This window comes from Boleophthalmus pectinirostris, unplaced genomic scaffold, assembly GCF_026225935.1.
Source record: "Boleophthalmus pectinirostris isolate CB_2022bp ecotype Guang Dong unplaced genomic scaffold, ASM2622593v1 HiC_scaffold_8, whole genome shotgun sequence".
Taxonomy (NCBI): Eukaryota; Metazoa; Chordata; class Actinopteri; order Gobiiformes; family Gobiidae; genus Boleophthalmus; species Boleophthalmus pectinirostris.
In genome coordinates, this window is record NW_026571515.1 from 29,867,112 (window position 1) to 29,884,698 (window position 17,587).

Sequence of the window (17,587 nt, forward strand, 5' to 3'; positions counted from 1 at the left end):
ATTGGACTGCGAACTATATGATTAGATAATGATATAATGATGGTGAATAAAACAAGCAAAAGCAAGATGGACTCAATTAACACATTTAGTTGTAGGCAGAGCTGTAAAACTCCAGGGATTGTAGCTGAATCTTTGGAAGTGAAGCTATGACAATGGGGACATAAAATCCAATGAAACAAGAAGTATTGCTATCTTGGGTTTGACACTGTGCCGGTTCGACTCCTCCAAAAGACTTGTGGATAGTTTTATTCTCGTGTTGACAACAAAGCCATTTGTGCCTGCCAAACAGCTCCGGTTATAACAGAAATTGGACATGCTGTTTTGTTTAATCGTATAAATTAGCACCATTGAATATGCTGAAAGAATCATTTTGAAAAGCGTGTTTTAGAGACAGCACAATGCAAGTTATGATGGCATTTATCTTCTGGTGACATATGACCACATTTTACAAAGGAAACAGGAATCTTGCAGTTAAGAAGAATATGGTACTAATGATAGCAATACGTTTGTGCAGTATCTTCTATATGTTCTTCTATATCTACATGTTTTTCTTAAGGACTTAGTGCTTAGTACATTGATTATGATTTAGCATTTTGTTCATTGTAAACCATAATGTGATCTAAAACAAGTTAATAATAGAAATGGTTTCATTGATTTCCTGCTCAAAATTGCAGAATTTATAGAATTGATATAACCATCTCTGCAGAGTGGCATTTCAAAATGACAAGCAGTGGATTTTTATTTACTTGTGTTTTTTGTTGAAAAATCTACCTGTGACATATTTTAATATTTTTATTTTAATATATGACATGGATTTGGAATCTCTGAGCAAGCAGAGGTAGGACCAAGTCATTGTTTTGCGAGTCTCAAGTAAGTCTCAAGTCTTTGAACTCAAGTCCCAAGTCAAATACCGACAAGTCCAAGTTGAGTCTCGAGTCGCTGGCCCATAAGTCCAAGTCAAGTCCAAGTCGTCTGCTTTGAGCTTTAAGTCATTTCAAGTCTTTAAATCAAAATATCAAATAAAACTTAGATTTTTGCAATTTATATGAATTTTAAACTAAATTGTACTTAAGAAAATTATAGTATATTTATATATGAGTTTTTATAGAGTTGTAGAAATGTAATTTTTTTCTTTTTAAATGTCTTGACAAGTTCTTAGTGTGAATTGTTATGGTCACAATAGAAAGAATTCAAATTTAAAAGTGCTTCTCAAGTCTTCTCAAGTCACAGGCCTCAAGTCAGAGTCAAGTCCCTGTCACTGACCTTCAAGTCCAAGTTGAGTCCCAAGTCTTAATCCATTTTATCAAGTCAAGTCTCAAATCCTAAAATCAATATTTTCAAGTCACAAGACAAGTCACTCAAGACTGACTCGAGTCCAAGTCACAACTTGCAAGTCCCCACCTCTGATAGTAAGCACTGAGTAGTACACGAAGAAGGGGCTGGATGAAAACAAAGATTTTCTGAAAACTCAAGCCTCATATACAGGATGATACAGATCAAACATGCATGTATTAATGAAAACATAACTTTGAGCAAGCTTAAGATATGCAAGTTACTTTCCCCCACCTGCTTGTCATGTGGTAATACAGGAAGTATGTTTTTCATTTGGATGATTTCAGACCTGGAATTGCCAATCTCTACTGAACAAAAGGTAAAAGGAGCTGTTAAGTTGAAAACTACTGCTTCATGACATCACATAATGGAACAGAGTATTTTTAGTTTTGGAGTTGTTGAAAGGCTAATAATAAAGGGTTACTCAAACCCAAACCAATGTGAATGAGACATAACACAACTCTGGGTATGTTTTTGATGAGGTAACACCATTATAACATGGCTTACAGCTCACAAGAGTCATTTTTTTTTTCATAATATAGGACCGATAAGTCTGTACACACAAACATGACCTTTTACATCACATTGCATTTGTTGACGCTTTAGACTCCCTGTATATTTTGCCCACTAAAGCCCAGTGAAACCACAGACCTCCCAGAGTGTGCAGTCTTTGTCGTAACAGGTACACACTCAGGCAGATGGTGAGATCATGTTGACAGCGTGCGCACCAGTTTGATGTATCTCTCCTCCGTCAGTGGCTGTGGAGCGTAACATGATTTGGACGTAAGAATGGAATCCAAATCAGATTTCAGCCGGTACGATGGGCCCAGAGCTGCACTCCTCTATCTCTGTCCCCTCAACCCCACCCATAATGCGGTCAACCGGCACGCTCCCTGTGAGAGGTGGGCTTTTGCTGACCCACTAGGGAACATTAGCTAGTGCAATCTCAGCTTTTATGTCTCCCCGAAATGACTGGCCATTATCACATCATGCTACCTGCCTTCGCCATCCAAACGGCACTGCTTTGGAACGACTAAACCCAATATTGTCGATTCTAAAGTTTGTGTATTGTTTCGTGGGGTGGGTTCCAGGGCTGTGTGAATGTATTCCTCACCCACTCTCTTTCTATAGTAAATGGATTAGATCACGAGTTCAGCGCTAGGGCATTGGGTAATCTACATACAATATCCCCAGTGCGGCTGCTGAGCCAATCAATGTGAGACAATAAAGTCAATGCTGCAGCCCTATTTGTTTATACTGAGTGCATTTCTTCTGTTTAAAAGCACAACCTTAGCTCAAAAAGGTAATCTTGGCAGTCAAAGCTACAACTACAATTCACCCAATATCCACTGAAATCAATAGAAAGAACATAGGCGAAATTAGAGGTATAGATGGCTGGTTGTTTTTGTCTGTCTTTAGAATCAGATCAGCCTGTTAGTGTAGCAGATAGGGATAGATACACTTGGTAGGACGGATGACGATACTGTCTGGGAGCTTGCTCAACAGAGAAGATTGGTGATTGTGGACGTTGTGTTCATGTTGATGTAACATGGAGAGCGGCGGAGAGCAGCAATTAGACTAATGAAAAAAGTCTGCAAAGAAAATAAATATTTTGATAGAAACCCAAATGGTGGTAGATAAAATATAGGCAAAGTGAACTGCTATTGAACATTATGTTTGATTTTCATCCAACTTCTGTTTCTTCTTAAAAAAGGGTATGTTGGGCATGTTATGGCTAGTCTGGTTCATCAGCTGGTTTCACTTCGTAGAAACTGTCTGACCTTGCAGCATTAGAATTCGTTGGCTTGACAGTAGAAGGGTACTTTTGTTTATCATTGCTATTTGGTTGTGTCATACATAATGTGCATCTAACGGGGCTAACTGGTATATTAAGCTTTTCCCAAATCCCGTAGGAAGTACAATACCATCTTTCCCCTTGATAAAATTCACCCAACATTCTCATTGTTCCGGCTTTAAATCCTCGATCTTGGGAATCGTTGCCAACACAGACTGTATGGCTCTTCGATGATTGGCTGTTACCCAAATTTGCACTTTTGGGGTTTTGGCACTAGCCTGGCTATGTTATGGCCACATGCTTCACAAATTAATTTAAAAAAAAAATCATTATAATGTTGTCTTTTATGATGCACAAAAGTTATAACTTGGAAGAAGAAAACAATATTTCATTTAAGGATGAGTGATGCTAAAATAACTTATCTCCTTGACCACAATTTGAATTGAATTTTTTCATGATTTATGTGCAATTAATAATGCCTTTAGCAGGTAATCTGTTGTTTTTGACAGTTCATATGAATCTATCATCACTCACAGAGAACATTACTGAGGCTGACTGATAGAAGGTGGGTTTGTTTGAGCCACAAACGTGCCGCATTTAACAATTAAACCAAAAAAGCACATGGTCAAAGTGATCATGGTTCGATTTTTGTTGGTATTTCACCTAATTTTATTCACACATGTTTAAAATGCAAACCCTGCAAATCTTCTCTCAAACAGAAAACACTTTTCTACTTTATGATGCCATGTGGTAATACATGAAGCTCTCCACTATGTTTTTAAACTCCTTCATTATTGTTTATCAGATAGATCACCATTCGATTTTTATTATTTTATGACCCAGCTCTATAATTTAGACCAGATTTGCTTGTTCACTGAATGCAAATTTAAAGAAGAATTAATGAGTGACGATGAGCATGAGTTAGATCGACATGTCTGCAAAAGAGATGGCTTTGATGATATTTCTTCCCTTACTTGTGCTATTCACACTATTTTAACATCTTTTAATGAGTGTTGTTCAGAAGTCCCAAGGTCTTCTTCGTCTGCATGAGTACAGTGTATAGCTCCTATGTCCTCCCAGTCCACTCCAATGGCACTCGAAGCTACACTGAATGTAGACACCTGTGTGGGAGCGATAAGAGTGTTGACACAGAGATCCAGCTAATCAAGGCTTCACAATTAATGATGTTAATGACTTGCATTAAATATATTACTGCAATTACGAGGCACCATCGCACTTTAAAACACTGAGTTAGTCTTCGGAATGAGCATTTCCTGTTCTCAAAAGCCATAACGTATAAAAGCTATAGAGGAAATTAGCTTTAATAGAAGATCCAAGTGTGTATTAAAGCAGTCTTTTTCAGACACGCTAGACAAAATGTACTTCTTTAAGTCGAAAGGAGGAAATTAATTGCAAATCAGGACTTTGGTTATTACATCCACTTGACCATAACGGTTTAATAAGCTTGTACAACGTGAGGTGATGTCAATAAAGTGCATGACTTTAAACTGTAAACTTTTATTTTTTTCATTATAATTACAGCATTTTATTCACCTTATTCAGCCCTAGCCACATTTGTTTCTAAATGCTCCGAAACAGTGCTTCCCATATCCCATTCTTTCCAATGGCCAGGTGAGAAACGTTTTGCTGCTTAAATATGACGTAAAGACATAAAGTAAGTAAATATTGAACTTATTTGCTGTCCAGAGCGGCAGCCCCATGCAAAATACATACAACCTGAAAGATGACAGCAGTATAGATAGCAGAATATTGTTAGTTACTTGATGAGCTGCACAATATCAAACCAAATTCCAGGTTAAATTGGTGCAATAACCAAATTGCCAAGAATGCAAGTAATCAAAAGTCTTCTGCAGACAACTATAAATATCTTGTCTTTTGCTTTAACCAAAAACAAAAATGTGAAAACCCTGAAGAACACAACACAACAAATATGCTCTGAAATGCATGGGATTCTTGTATTAGTTTATCATTTCATATTTCAATTTCCTCGCAGATGTTAATGCACCTGGATGGGTTTAAAATGTACACCGTGAGCTGAATCCTGATTTGAAAACTTGAAAACTTGCGATGGCCTCTTTCTAAAATTGTGCAGCCCAATTATCAAGAAGTATGTTGCTTTTATTCCAACCAAAAGCAACACATTTTTGCAGTTTTATGATCATCTTTTTTTAATTTATCTGGTCTATTTTGCACTTATAAAACACATAACATTAAAATGGGCACACTAGATAAAATGTAGGTGCAGAAAGAGGCAAATGACATAAAAGGGCTTATATTAAAGCCTCCACCTTAAAAACACATCAAATTGAACATTATAGCCGTGCATTACTTGAAGGTGCATTGTGTAACTTTTCCGGTGGAGAGTTCGTCAAATGCTTTTCTCCATGAAGATGTTATTGCTTTGTCTGGAATGTTTCACAGTATGACATTAAATCTTGAACTAGGCCAAGTTGCAGGTCAGATCTGTGGAGAGGCAACCCCGCTCACAGTCTAAAGTATTTCTAAGTATTTTTGAGCTATAAAACCAACTGGAATTGGAAGTGCAAATGCAAGTTAATCTGTTTAATGTCATATTGTGGAACATTCAAAGCAGAGCAATGACATATCGATACAAACAAGCAGGTGAGGGACCCCCAACCAAAAAGTTATATATATAAAATAAAAAAATGCAATCAAACATGGATTTAAATTGAATGAAACATCCAACAATTGAGTAATTATCTAACAATACAAGTATGGATCACCTGAAATTGAGATCATAGAACAAATCGCAGGACAAGATCAATCTTTGTTGTAAACCTGGAATAATAATGCTGTTTGAAGTAATCTAATTTGACTTCCTTGTCGATATTTCCTGATGAAGGTGATCTCTGCAGGAGTTTTCTTTAGTACAAGCTGTTTTTTCTCCCTTGATATGTCCATATGTGTGTGAGTATGTGTGTGTACATGTGTGTGTGTGTGAGATACAGTGGGGGTCCTTCTGTCTGCCCGTGCATTGATGTGCTCTGACAGGTCAATCAATGGTGAGGAGATGTAGTCTGCCTGCTGTGCTAAAAGAGAGAACAAGTACAGGGTCAGTGCGCCCAGCTCCTCACATAGCCGCCGTTACCCGCGTCGAATGCTAACTGGTCCCTTTCAATTTGATTTCTCTAATGGGGGACAAAGGTGAGTTAACATTTAACTGTCTGAAATGTCATGGGAAATATAGACCTTTGAATGTTACAACAAGCAGAATAGGAATATACATTTTTAACGTGTGATTAAGCAAGATTGCAATATATTTCCTGATAAGATAAGAGAATATTCATGTATGTGGTGACAGAAAAGGTTGTCTCAGAGTGTTTTTTTCATAGACTGTTGGTAACCGCCATGTTCCAAATAGGAATAAGCATGGGGGCGCTTCTGGCTCCATCAACTCAACTGTTCAACATAAACTGTTGGACTTAAAACAACCTCGTTATTAGTTATAAGTAGCTAATTAACCTCTGCGATACCTTTGAACTCCTAATATTAAAGTTTTCCGGAAAGTCCACAGGAAAAATTAACGAAAAATGTACTTCCAGAACCGGAGCACACTTCGAGATGGACAGAACTGTGGAGCTCCATTATTAATAAAATATTTTAGACAGAAAATATGTACTTTTAGCTCTACATAAAAAGTTGTGTGGAGATCAGGGGGAGCTGTACAAGAAGAGACTTTTCTTCCACTTTCACAAATTATATGCAGTGGTAGAATGTAACAAAGTAAAAGTAGTAAAGTAGTGAGTAAAAATTATACATATCAGCACTTTACTGAACTACTTTTTTCTTTTACTTCAGTAAATCTGTGAGCTGGTATCTGTACTTTCTACTCCACTACATTTTTGAACAGGACTGAAATACAGTATAAAAGTATTTTTTATTAAAGTTTGAGACCTGATGAAAAAGCTGAGGGTTTATTTTTTTTACACATTCATAGTTTGAGCAAACAAGAATATACAAATTAAAACAGCTAGGAAAAATGATCGATTCAGTTGTTTCTATTGAACAAAATTCAGCACACATCTTTATTAAAATCAATACATTTGAAGTTTTATTAGGTCTAAAAATCAGTGTGAAATACTTTTGTTTTTTCAATATAAACAGGTACTTTAATATTTTGGCTTAAGCAGATTTTTTCATGTGATACTTTTACTTTACTGTACTTTTACTGGTCATGTTTTTATTTTTAAGTAACAAATGATTTCTTCCAACACTGCTTATAGGTCACATGTGAAGATACCACTCACTCAAGAGACAGTAGTGCTGTTGCCTGTTTCTAAGTTTAAACTTTTGACTTTTAAGTTTAAATATGACATTATCACAGTGTCAGTGGGTGTTGAACATGATCATGACTTGCCATAGAGTATCATTGTCTAACACACTGTCTGAGAGCACCGGCCTTCTAATTCACTCAATTTACTGCCAGTTTCCTAGCAACAGAGGCCCGATGCATGGTTCGTGAAAGCCATTAACGTTGCGTTACATTTAAGTGACCATACAATATTTCCGTGTGTGCCAATAAATGTACAATATCAGTTCAATCAAATTACTGGCAAATGAACGGCACAGAGGCACATTTCACAGCGGGAGCAGGGGACCGAGGATCACAAAGGAAAATCTTAAGTGAAAATGTAAATGCTCATTTAATAACAGGTGTGTTCTAGCCATATTGTTGACTTATTTAATCATTTTGGGCCAGCACATACAAATAATAATAGTAAAAATAATAATAGTAATTCTCATCAGAGTTTGGATAAAAAGACTTGAAGGTGCTTTTTCTTAAAGTCTGGGTCTTCCCCGGGGCCTCCTCCCAGCGGGACATGCTCTCACATATCTTCAAGGTAAATATAGACACACTGAATCTCTCAACTACTGTCATTCACTTTAGATACCTTTCTGGAAGTTGCTCCAATTCTGTTCACAACTTTAAATAGCCTGACAAAAAAAAAAAACATGTGCAAACTAATCCAAAAGGACAGAATAATTATAACATCAATTGGACACACCCGCATCTGCAAAAAACAACCTAACCAAGGCCTCAGAACAGAGCTGATACATCTAGAAGTCCAATTTATCTTTGCTGAAAAAAAAAAAAAAGCCTTCACTCTCCCGACTTGGAAGAGGGCCCTGCTAGTCACAGTTGACAAATGAACATTCTTAATTGCGTTGATCATTTTGGCTCATGTTTGTTCATGGTTGGCACTAAAACTAATTTACAATACAAAACTCAATCATCCACATATTAAAACATTGCGCACAGAAGCGCATTATAATTGTAAATTGTGCTCTAACATTGTGGGACTGTTTCCTAGAATGCATTACTGGGCTGTGTAAGTGAGTGAATGATACAAGGAAGCAGTGCTGCAATGAAAAGAACAGAGGAAGCTTTCAAACACAATATGTCTCATTTTAAATCCTATAGGGACCCAAAGAAAGACTTACACAATTTCATAATGCAACTTAGCATATGTTCACACAGCTGGTCCTGGTTTGATCCTGGGTTAGTCCTAGTATAATCCAGGTTTAGTTCTGGATTTACATCAATTTTTATTTGGTGTGAGCGCACCCTTACGCACATATAAAAGTATGACTAAACTAGTGGTTTTGTAGCTGGGTAGCAACAATCCTCTTGGTACAATAGAGGCAACTGCTTCCCAACCTATTTTGTCTTAAACAGCAGGTTTACATTAACTGCAACTGTAGGCAAATAAATGTTTTACTAAATAGACGTTAGTAGTATTCATATAATTCATATTATTTACTCCAAAGATGTTTTTTTTATTTTTTATTTTTATTAAAATTTCACATCTTTTAAAATCTGACACCATTCACCCTTAGTGAATGTATCCCCTGATGAATGTTGGCGTACCCCCAGGGATCCCCAAATCTCTGGTTGGGAAGCACTAATCTACAAGACTTCTAAAAATACACCACAAATTACTATGATACATTTACTCAAAAAAGTATCATTGAGTGAAATGATCTGTCTCAAATGACACATAGCAGCTAATTTGCTCATTCGCTCTCTCACTCACACTTGAGATAGAGATAAAAGTACTTACATATTCACAAACTTTGACGGAGATGGGCGGCTAATCTTAGCTGGCTTCCTGTCTCTTACCGGAGCATTAGCAAAAATGAGAGAGTGATTCAGAAAAGAGACAGGACTCAAGCATCTTATAAGGAGGGAGTTTTATTTATAACACATGGTGCTGACAGGGAGTCTCCAGCTCAGCGTCTATTTTACAAGGTTGATCTGCAAGGCTGCGCAAGTACTGTATGGTATCTGGAAACCGAGATTGCAGTGGCACTAGAAACACGCTTGAAACAACAAACTTTTCCCCTTTTTTAGCAGATTTTTTTGTTATTTTTATACAAAATAGTACAAACAACAATACAAAATAGTTGTGCTGTTGACAATTTACAAAAACATTTTCATACATAACTGTGCAAGTATTTTTTTCAGTTTTTTACCATTTGAAATGATGATTATGTTACACCCTTTCTGGACTGGACCCCGATCATGCGGGTCCCCACACATTTCAAAAGGTTTATATGATTACTGTAGTCATCTGCCCAGTATAAAAGACACATGCAAATAGCTCCAATTGTACACTTACACTTTTGCCTATGTCGCTCTGTGTAGCTTCAAGCAAACTCTACAATATGTACACCTGGACCGGAGCAGTGGTGGGTAGTTTAAGTCATACGGAGACTTCGTACGGCATTTTTGAAATTAGCTGGAGTCTCCCGTCATGTGTACTTAAGGTCAGGCAGTGTCCAGAGACCAAACATCATTCAGAACACATAACAGAACTAACCAGTGGCCACAATAATAGGTACACTTGTTTCAAATACAGTGCAGTGTTGTCAGCGAGTTACAGACCAGCTGTTCAGTACGTTTAATTCTGTCATAAAATGTGGCACAACTTGATCAAATTGTACATTGCGTTGCCAACTGGAAATAGCTTTAAAGGTAAGCTATGTAACTTTTCTAATGGAGGATGCACCACCTGCTTCATGTGGGTTTACCTGTAATGGTCTACAGTATGACATTAAACTCATCTATCTCCAGTGTAGGGAGTAAAGCGTTATAAAAGTAACAAATTACTGTAATGCATTGATTTTTGCTGTAACGCAGTAATGTAAGGCATTACAGGGAAAAAAAAAAAAATAAAAATTTTACTTTGTACAAATGTCAGCAATGCGCGTTAGAATGCATTTTTAATCTGGATTGAAGTGGTGGGTTTTTCGGTTTTCTTCACATAAATTCGCTAAAATCACTGCGATGTCAGCAGTGATGAAACGCCATTGTTACGATTCCGAAGGTCGAGATGGGCCCGGAGGTTCGCCCTTGTAGACCATCGGGTGACCGCGGGCAAAAGGACCAGTGCAGAGCTCTGCGACCCACGGGGCTAAGCGCAGCTGACGCCCGATCACGCTTTGTGGACACCCTGCTCCAAAGGCTTGGGGTTCTCTCAGGGGAGGTCCTAGATTTCAAGTCCTAGTCCAAGATTAGTCCTGGTTTAGATCTGGTTTAGTCCTGGTTTAGACCTGGTTTAGTCCTGTTTTAGACCTGGTTTAGACCTGGTTCAGCTCTGATTTAGTCCTAGTTTAGTCCTGGTTTAGACCTGGTTTAGACCTGTTTAGTCCTGGTTCAGTTCTGGTTCAGTTCTGGTTCAGCTCTGGTTTAGTCCGGGTTTAGTTCTGGTTCAGGCTCTAGTTTAGTCCTGGTTCAGTCCTTGGTTCAGTCCTGGTTTAGACCTGGTTCAGTCCATATATGGCGCAAACGTTTGGCATCTTCGCACAGTTATTTTGGTGAGAGTAACTGAAAAGTAATGCAATAGCTGTGTAATGCCTTACATTTTAAATACAGTAATATTACTTCAAATATTACTTCGAAATGACAGTAACAAGTAATAAAAAATGCATTACAGTTTTGAAGAAACTTGCCCAACAGTGTCTATCATCATGAAGTCAAGCAAATAAGACAGATAGGTTTAATGTCACACTGCGGAACAACAAGCAGGTAGTGTGCCAACATCATTATCTCATTTAGGGTAATCGCTTTCTTTAGTCCAGATTAAAATGTTTCCTAACTTATGCTTATTTGCACCATTTAAACAACAGTGTACGTAATAAAATGGCCATTGACTTTAGACCACATTTGTTATAGTAACTTCAAATCCAATCACCCTCAAATCTTATAATAAACTGTGATTAATCTTTCACTTCATGTACATACAAGTACCGTCTTGTGATTGGCTTCTATCTGCCATCGCCTGTAATTGCATTTGACATTCACTCTCTTTTGCAAAGCATTGCATTAAAGTGTACACTTGACTCTACAGGTTTGTAACCTTGTGTAGCCAGACAAACACATTTCAATATCTGGCATTTCTATTGAGAAGCTTGCTATAGCTGGGTAGCAACAATGCTCTTGGTACAATATAGACCACTCAGTTATATACAGTAAGGCCTAGAGACGTGAGTGAGTGTGCTGGAATACACTGTACAATAAGTTGTTCTGAAGTGGAAAATTGCCTTGAATGAACCAAGGCTAAACGGTAACAGCAACACAACGAAGTATGGCTGTCAGCTCTTAGAAATAGATCCTCAATGAACATGGCTTTTGGAAATATATTGTGCCACTTGGAAACTGAAAGTGAAAGCAAAAAGAGGGGGAATCGTGCCACTAAACGTATAAAAATGTTTGTTGTATATACACATTTGCACGTCAAAAAGAATTACAGATAGCAGAAGGTAACAGCTGTGTTTATTTTGCAGGGGGAGATGCGCTGTAATCAGTCAGATAAGAGGATGGCGTTGCAAAAAGCACTACATTTCTCAGGTGTGCTCTGGTTTTCGAGTCTGTCAGCGCCGTGGCAACGATTCATCAACAAACTCAGAACCGTGCGGACCCTGTTGACCTTTCAGCCCGTCTCAATCCATCACAGGCGTTTTACGCTGCATGATCACATTGACTATGTAAGCAACTTGTCAGTACATTTCCACATCAGTTTTCGAGTGCTCATTTTGACAGTACCCATCTAAAAATAGAATACAACAAAAACAGAATACACGGAAATCTCATTTGATGGCACGCATACATACAGTATTACTTGCGTTAAAAGGCTAACATTAAAGGTGCATTGTGTAACTTTTCTGGTGTTTATCTTCATGGAGACCAAAACTCTGGAGAGGCAACACCGCTCACTGTCAGAATTCCTGTAATTGAATAAATGCAAGGTAAATCTATTTAATGTCATATTGCGGAACATTTGAAGCAGAGCAATGGCATACTTGAAGGAAGAAGAAGGTCATGAACTTCCAACTGAAAAGTTACATAATGCACCTTTAATAGTTGATTAATTAGTGATGATTAAGAGGGAAGGCGCAAATAAGTTTTAGTTTTGCCTACTCCTTTTGAGCACCGTTGTATGGCTCAGGAAATCAGTGGCTTATAATGTTTGTTAATATGTTGATCTAGAATTTTTGTTGACATTTTTTTTTTTTTACTAAGGAAAATGTTTGATTCTCTATTCCATTAACAGAAATATAATGGATAATAGAATAGAGAGTAGAATGTCATTTTCAGCGCTAATAACTTTTACTCTTTTACTATATTAGGCCTGAAATAGATCATTCTAAAACTATTCTGAAAAGGTCCAATTATGTTATAGTTGTATTTTTTCTGTATTGATAATTGCACAAAAAGACTACTGAGTTTTTTCGATAACCAAACACTCTATATTGAATTGTTTATTGTTTATGCATTATATTATTATAGCTCATTACTACTCTGGTGGTTTCTATACAGATTATAATTTCACAATGTCTTAAATATTTAACCTCCACCTTAACAAATACAGATACAATATCAAGTAAGTATTAACCACATACCCGCACTGAAGTATGCATCAAAATCTAATATTTGAAAACTCATTCTCTGTATATTTAATTAACAGTTCAAGGCAGTTCAGTTCAGCTAACAATACAGACTGTTTGAATAGCTGCTCATGAGAGGCTATAGAAACCACCCACAAGATATGATTAAACCTTATATCATTCACTATCATCTCAATGGACCTTCTTTGAATTGTTTTACATAATTATATAATTCAAAAAACTAAAGCTTGTTTTTCTTTCACTTTTCTTTACAAAACTACTCTTTAAATGTCTTATAACTGAAGCTTTCATTTTGCTTGCTTGTCTGCTTTGATAAAGAAACCGACTTTTTAAGTGTTTTCAAACTTTTTTCCAACCCTCTTGAACTCACTGCCAACAATTTTGAGAAATTTGAAATGAAAGGGACGTGGTCTGAAGAGAGACAGATTGGGAACGCGCCGTGTCCCTGGCTGTTGCTCGCTTTCTGCAACAATAACCAGCAGCAATTTGTATTAAAAAAGTTAAATGAAAAGAAAACAAAAGTACATCAAAAACAGCTTTGTAAGTGGGGATTATCATGCAAAACTTAAAAATAGTTGGAACACTGGTCAATTGTGAAAAGTTGATATACACTGAATTAAATTTAGGAAAAACTGAATAATCATAAAGCCATGTAATTAATAGCATTGAGAAAAAGTTGGAACATGGCATTTAAGTAGCCACCATAGAAAAGAGCTATTTAGAAATGAAGAGTCTACGTTAGTGATTACCGTATTTTTTGGACTATAAATCTCACTTTTTTTCATGGTTTGAGTGGTCCTGCAACTTATACTCCAGTGCGAATTTTATATTAAAATTTTCAGACTGACAGCCACAAGAGGGTGCTCTAGGTTTGTGTGTCAGTATCTGCTGCTACTATTACTCCTGTACCACTGTCACTTCGCACTCTACTGCGCATGTCTCCTGTATAAAAGGCTGCTGTCTTGCTGCAAATAGTGAAATATACAGCTGAAAACGGTAATCGAGCAGCAGAAAGAAAGTCTGGGGTGAGCGAGAAATTTGTGAGGGACTGGCGGAAAGTGGGGATGGAGAACACAGCTTCACGGGAACTGGGCAGGTGCACCATGCAACTTTCCTGGAAGTCACTGGATGAATAGACAAAGCCTGACCTTCAATAACAACCAAGACCATCCTGTCAGGATTCAGAAAGGCCGGAATAATTCTAACTGGAACTGATGCTGAGTCTGACGACAGCTACGCAGAAGAGGACGCGGTGCTCCATTTACCTCATGGATCTGTGGTTTATCTCCGGAGGTCGCACAGAAGTGACACAGAGGATGAGGAATTCAATAGATTTAATGATTTGGAGTGAGATTGTGAGTTTGGTAAACTTATGTTATGTTGTTTATGCTATAATTATCTGAAAAACTGTTAATATGTTACGTTAAGAATTTAATGCCTGTTCAGCCTGTTGTTCTCTGTTCTGTTGTTATTACTATTACTATAACTTTCAAGATGAATTGTCGATTCCTGGTCTCTGATTTTATACAATACATTTCCCCAAAAAGTGCAACTTATAGTACGGTGTGACTTATATATGTCTTTTTCTTCTTCATTGTGCACTTTTTGGCTGGTGCGACTTATACTGCAGAACGACTTATAGTCCGAAAATACGGTATGTAACTTTCCTGGTAGAGGATCCAATGAAAATTCTAATGCTTTGACTTGATTTTTTCACAGTTCTATCCCCATGGAGACAAAAAGGTGACACCACCAGGCCAAAAATACAGGAGAGATCTAATTCACTCAAATTTAAATGCCATACTGCTTAGGATTTAGGTTTGTACATTTGACTAGACCTTCTTTCTTAACCCTTCCATCCCACATTACTGAACTTTCCCATTTTTAAATATTTTTACCAAAACAAACACAGCTGCTATTGACGCCACACTAAAATAATACAAAAGCTTTTCTTCTCGGCGACAGTCCCAGTATATTTTTGTGATTTCAACAATCACATTCAAGTTGGCTGTGATCTAGGAGCACAGATAAAAGGTTTGTCCATAACTTAGACACAATATACAGTACGTCTACATAAAGCACCCTCGTATGCAAGTCCTCCGTCACCAGCGCTGACATCTCCGCCATCCCCGTGGAGATGACAGGGGAAAGGTCAGAGTTAAAGGGTCATGGGGTCATGTGGGGGCATACGAAGAAGCCCAACAAAACAGCAACCAATCCTGAGTTAGCGGGAGTCTGCTTATGCACCACTGAAGGCACTTTTTTAAACAACAGTGCTTCTGCTCGAGGAATTCAAGTTCAAGAAAGAAGTAACTGGGTCCTCTGTGTTTGAAGGACTCTAACTTCGGCGTTCCTTCTTTTTTCTCTTTTTGTTCCCTCCAGACAAAGCAAGCAGCTCAACTTAAAGCTTCGGCGAGAGTGGCAGACGGGGACTCAGATACCCCCAGGAATCAGAAATGACTTGAAGAAAGATTTGAAACCAGAAGAAAAATCCTACATATATCCAGCTTGAATCCTAAAATGCAAAACATCCTCATTTCGGTGACTAAGAGACACCGCCGGATCAGAGCTTTTGCTGTGTCTTACATTTAATAACAAACCCAGTTCTCAAATCTGATTGGTTGTTGAGTCAGTGATGTCATCAGGGTGTGTGTATCCCTTCCCCCGGTGATACAGAGCATGGCAGGCCAGCTGACGGGACGAGGGCTTTTTATGTGTGTTTATGTGCGTTTAGTGTACAGGCCTACGGGGGGCAGTGTTTCATTCGTCGGCCCCGCCCCCGTACATGTCGGCCAGTTTCTTGAAGCGGGGGCCCCAGTCGTTGAGATAGTCATAGTCCTGGTCCCCTGTGCTGGATGAGTTCAGAGAGCTGACGGAGCCCGCAGTAGAGCCGCTGCCCTCGTAGTCGAACACCAGCAGGCTGTCATAAGGGGGCGCTGTGGGGTCGTTGTCCGCCGCTCGCAAGCCCTTTGAAGGAGACACAGAAAGTTTATAGGTTATGTCTACTAGTGAATGAATGCAAATGTGAATGGCTGTTGTTTTGTGTGGCTCTTAACTATCAACCATTACTAACTAACTTAGTCACTACAATTCAAAGATAATTGGAATAGAGGATAAGGATTATAATAAATTGAATTAAGGAGAGAAAGTGAAGGGAGCTACTAGATGTTAAGGTCCTGGGATACTTTTCTGGAGAAGTCTGACTGCAGGTGGTGCTGTTCACCATCAAAAAGCAGGAGGAAGAATGTCACCAGAACAAGCCAAAAACATATCCCTGTAACTTGACATTTCTAAGGAAAGAAACATAAAAAAATAATCAGCTCTGTAATACAGAAGTCACTTGGAGTCACAAACTACGGGCTCTTGCATGCTGGCATTTGGATCAAGCCTTTCAAAAGGATGACTGGATGTTTCGTGAGACTGGTTGGTGATGCATGTTAAAGTTTTAGTCTCTTGTCCAATTTTATTTTTATTTTTATTTTAGTCAGTTTTTTCCATTTCCTATGAAAGAGCAGAGAAGTTAAGTACCTGCATAATCCATGTAATGAAAAGCATGTTGAGGTTTAGTCAGTGTCCCTGGTTTAAAACACCCTATAGTATTGGCATATGAGGATTCGTCATCTGCTTTTTGGAGATAGCGAGTCTATAATGTGTTATGTAAATAATTGTGGACATTGGGGCTTAAGTGGCTTTATCTTAATGTTTAATACATTTGCCAGGCTTAATTTTGCCAACATACAAAATAACAAAGATTATATGGCCAAGCATTCCATTCACGATTTGGGTTTATTTTTGGCACATCATAAGAATAATATATTTCCTTATTGAATGAATGTTACAAAACAAGATGTGGATTGCCAGAGCTTACTGCCCACTCCTCTCTTTGAATAGACTGGACTTTGCCCACTCCTTTGAAATAAAGAGCAATGATACAGAGATCTGGCGGAACAACTTGAGCCCCCAGGGGTGCTGTGGGTGGCACCAACAGCGTTTGTTTGTTATGTTTATGTTTTACCAGCATATTAAAGCGAGCTCAGGTTTGTATATATATATTTATACGTGTGTGAGGGAGGGAGAGGGGCTTGGAGGCTCGGAGGGAGGAGACAGATCAATGCTGAACAGATGCCAACGCCTCTCGAGTGTGAACGGGTTGTCACTAGTCTGTCAATCAGTATTTCCACATGACAGTGCCAGCTCTGTCTGTCTATGAGAGAGAGAGAGATTGCTGGGGGGGGGTCTAGAGAGAGGGAGTAGTAGGCAAGAGAGGGGTTGGTAGAGAGAGTGAGCGAGAAACAGAGAAAGTTGAGGTGGTGGAGAGGGAGAGGGAGAGAGAAAGGGTGTTGGAGTGAGAAAGAGAAAAGATGGGAGTGGGGAAGAGAGAAAGTAAGCGAGAGAGGTTTGTGGAGAGACAGAGAGAGAGAAGGGGGTGGGGGTGGAAAGAGGGTGAGCAGCCTGACAGCAAAGTAAAACAAAGTCCCTTCAGCGGCCCACAGTTTACATATACAGCAG

At 38.3% G+C, this 17,587-nt stretch overlaps 1 protein-coding gene across 1 annotated transcript in view; it reads right to left on the reverse strand.

The window, feature by feature from the left end:
- Window positions 1–15,545: 15,545 nt before the first annotated feature.
- Window positions 15,546–17,587, reverse strand: part of LOC110164462 (cadherin-4-like) — a 394,436-nt gene continuing 392,394 nt past the window's right edge. Inside the window, exon 17 of the mRNA XM_055166406.1 lies at window positions 15,546–16,045. Coding sequence (XP_055022381.1) covers window positions 15,839–16,045 — 207 coding nt within the window. The 3' untranslated portion in view covers window positions 15,546–15,838. The remainder of the gene's footprint in view (window positions 16,046–17,587) is intronic.